Genomic DNA, 3,792 nt, shown 5'->3' on the forward strand with positions numbered 1-3,792 from the left:
GATAGAAGTTTAGGATGTTGTTACATAACGACTTCACAGTGTGACATAGCATGTGCATAACAGACATGCATATGTGTCTGTGTGTGTGTGTGTGTGTGTGTGTGTGTGTGTGTGCGCAGGAGTGGCTGTGTGGTAAGTAGCTTGCTTACCAACCACATGGTTCCGGGTTTGGTACCACTGTGTGTGGCACCTTGGGCAAGTGTCTTCTACTATAGCCTCGGGCCGACCAAAGCCTTGTGAGTGGATTTGGTAGACGGAAACTGAAAGAAGCCCGTCGTATATATATGTATATATATATATAGCCGGTTTCAGCCAGGTTGGCATCAAAAGGGTTGAAAATATCATGGTGACATTAACCCTTTTGTGACCATATTTCTGTTGAGATGCTCTGTGTTTCTTTCAATTAATTTTAAGTATAACAAAGAATTTAGTAAACTAACTTAGTTATCATTCAGCTAGTATTAGGAACATAAATTTGAGAGGTCACGGCTCCGATACTACAGATATGGGATTAGATGGTAGCAGGAAATGACTGCAAGACGAATGCTGGATGCTGAGCCAACCAGCAAGGAGACCTAAGGGTAGACCAAAAATTTGCAATGGTTGGATAATGATCCATAATCTCAGTTTGTCTCACTTGGGAACCCAGCCAGAAAGTGTAAGGATGATTGCTTCTGATAGGACCCTATGGACAAGGTGTCTCAGGGACCAACCAACCCCCACCCACCCCCACAACTCACCCAGGCATAGCAGGCAGACAAGAAGGATGGATGGATGGATGGAAGGATCAAATAAGATAACTTTGTCTTTCTTTTTTAAAATAACCACTGCCCCTTTTTTTTTTCGCCTTTCATTCTAGTTTACTTAAGGTTCACTTACAACTCCGAGGGTTTTCAGTTTTCCTTGATATAGAGCGGCTACGAGCGGGTAAATTCGATGTAGGTTTGCTAAAGAGTGTACAAAAAGCCAGAAATTTCATCCTCGTCCTCACACCTCAAGCCTTAGATCGTTGTATTGGTGATAACGAGAGGAAAGACTGGGTCCACAGGGTAAGTTGACAATTATCTATTTATACATGGTTATATTTGTCTGTTTTTCATTTAATTAATTATTATCAATTTATTATTATTATTTTTACTTTATTATTATTATTATTATTATTATTATTATTATTATTATTATTATTATTATTATTATTATTATTTCCCTGCCAAATGATAATGATGTTATTAGTGAGGGTGCGTGGCCTGGTGGTTACGGTGTTGCATTCGTAATTGTCAGATTGTGGTTTCAGTTCTCAGACTGGGTGGTGCATTGTGTTCTTGAGCAAAACACTCCATCTCACGTTGCTCTGGAATGCTTTCGACACCTGACATGTGGCACACTGCACACCTGTTCACATGGAAAATGTGAGCTAATGTACAGCACGTACATTTGATCTCTATAAACAAGCCTTTTGTCCAGGTCATTCAACAAAAAACTGAAACACTCATACATCATCTTCAACGAGAGTCCATCATTATTATTATTATTATTATGTGTGGCCTTCTTGTGAGAAGCTGTCGATCAAAAGGTAAAGATCCGAAGGATTATTATTATGATTATTGTTGTTGTTATTGTTGTTGTTCTGTCACTTCAAGGTACTGATAATTTTTTCGTTGTTTTCTTTGTGTCTATTTGCAGGAAATTGCCGCAGCGTTAGAACACAAGTGTAACATAATTCCTTTAATGGACAATTTTGACTGGCCTCCTTGTGAGAAGCTTCCAGAAGACATACGTTCTGTCACATGTTTTAATGGAGTCAGGTAAATAATTAATATCACCTTGTTATTGGCGGTTGGATGTTTTTGTTTTGTTTGTAAGAGTTGAGCCATGTAAAACCAAAATCGTATCTGTGGCTTGTGCCTCTTGACTGGCTCCCGTGCTGGTGGCATGTAAAAAGCACTGTCCGAATGTGGTCAATGCCAGCTCCCCCTGACTGGCTCTCATGCCGGTGGCACGTAAAAAGCACCATCCAAAGATGGCCAATGCCAGTACCCCCTGACTGGCTCTCATGCCGGTGGCACGTAAAACGTACCATCTGAATGTGGCTGATGCCCATACCCCGTGACTGGCCCCCATGACAGTGGCACATAAAAAGCACTATCCGAATGCGATTGATGCCAGGCCCTGTGCTGGTGGCACATGAAAAGCACCCACTACACTCTCAAGAGTGGTTGGTGTTAGGAAGGACATCGAGCTGTAGAAACATTGCCAGATCAGATTGGAGCCTGGTGCAGCCTCTGGCTCTCCAGACCTCAGTCTTTACATTCTGAGTTCAAATTCCACTGAGGACGACTGCCTTTCATCCTTTCGGGGTCAATAGAATAAGTACCAGCTGAGCACTGGGGTTGATGTAATCAACTCGCCCCCACCCCCCATACTTGTCGGCCATGTGCCAAAATTTGAAATCATCATCATCACCGAGGCAGTGAATTGATAGATCTATTATTGCATCGAACAGGATGCTTAGCAGCATTTCTTCTGACTCTTTACATTCTGTGTTCAAATCCTGCTAAAGTCAACATTGCCTTTCATCCTTTTGCAGTCAATAAAACAAAGTACCAGTCGAGTGCTAAGCCCCTTCCCCTTACATCCCCATGACTTAGTGGTTCAGCAAAAAGAACTGATAGAATAACAGCCAGACTTAAAATTAAGTGTTGGTTTGTTCAGCTAAACGCTTCAAAGCAGTCCTCCAGCATGGCCACAGGATTAAAGGTATGAATACACCATGAGAGCGTTACTAATATCACTTCAATTAATTAATTTGATTTATTTATTTTTTTTTTAACCCTAGGTGGATTCACGATTACCAAGATGCCTGTGTTGACAAAATCGAACGGTTTTTACGAGGTGACGTGAATGTGAAAAGGGGACAGCTTCAGTCCTTAAGTAATCAGGGATCGTTTGAAGACCCAGTAATGGCACAGTTCAAGTGGAGCAGCAGCAGCAGCAGCGAGAATGATTCCCCACCAAAGAATTCCCCAAGTTAACTAAGATCTTTTACCTAACCGTTTCTTTGTAAATAAATAAATATGTAGGTATATGTATGTGTGTATGAACATATATATATATGTTCATATATTTGTATATATATTTGTATATATATGTGCATATATATATATGTATATATATGTATATATATGTATATATATATCTATATATATATATATGTGTGTACATATATATGTGCTTACATATGAGTATATATATGTTTATATATATAAGTGCATACATACGTGTGTGTATATATATATATATATATATATATATATATATATATACACATATGTAATGCATATATATATAAATACATATGTATGCATTTATATATATATATATGTATGCATATATATATATATATATATATATATATATATATATATATATATATATATGCATACATATGTATTTATATATATATGCATTACATATGTATGTGTGTGTGTATATATATGTATATGTATACATACATATATATGTATATATACATATATGTACATATATACAATATATACTTATTTCATCTATATATATATATATATATATGCGTACAAGCATATCTATACCTATATGTGTATATACGCACATATACATACATACATATACACACATGCATACACACAAATACATATATGAATTCTATTCACTAATAGCTGCTATTTCACGTAACACTCAACACTCACTCCTTGGTGCCCAGAACAAACAAACAAAAAAGCTGAAACTTTAGAGAAGTTTTTGAATGAAATTTGG

At 37.4% G+C, this 3,792-nt stretch overlaps 1 protein-coding gene across 1 annotated transcript in view; it reads left to right on the plus strand.

The window, feature by feature from the left end:
* LOC106883896 (NAD(+) hydrolase sarm1) overlaps positions 1–3,159 on the plus strand; it is a 125,880-nt gene extending 122,721 nt beyond the window's left edge. The window contains exons 8-10 of the mRNA XM_052976646.1: positions 860–1,049; positions 1,684–1,805; positions 2,837–3,159. Of these exons, the coding sequence (XP_052832606.1) occupies positions 860–1,049; positions 1,684–1,805; positions 2,837–3,032 (508 nt within the window). The 3' untranslated portion in view covers positions 3,033–3,159. The remainder of the gene's footprint in view (positions 1–859; positions 1,050–1,683; positions 1,806–2,836) is intronic.
* The last annotated feature ends 633 nt before the right edge of the window (positions 3,160–3,792 follow it).

Source organism: Octopus bimaculoides, chromosome 25 (genome assembly GCF_001194135.2).
Source record: "Octopus bimaculoides isolate UCB-OBI-ISO-001 chromosome 25, ASM119413v2, whole genome shotgun sequence".
NCBI classification, from domain to species: Eukaryota; Metazoa; Mollusca; class Cephalopoda; order Octopoda; family Octopodidae; genus Octopus; species Octopus bimaculoides.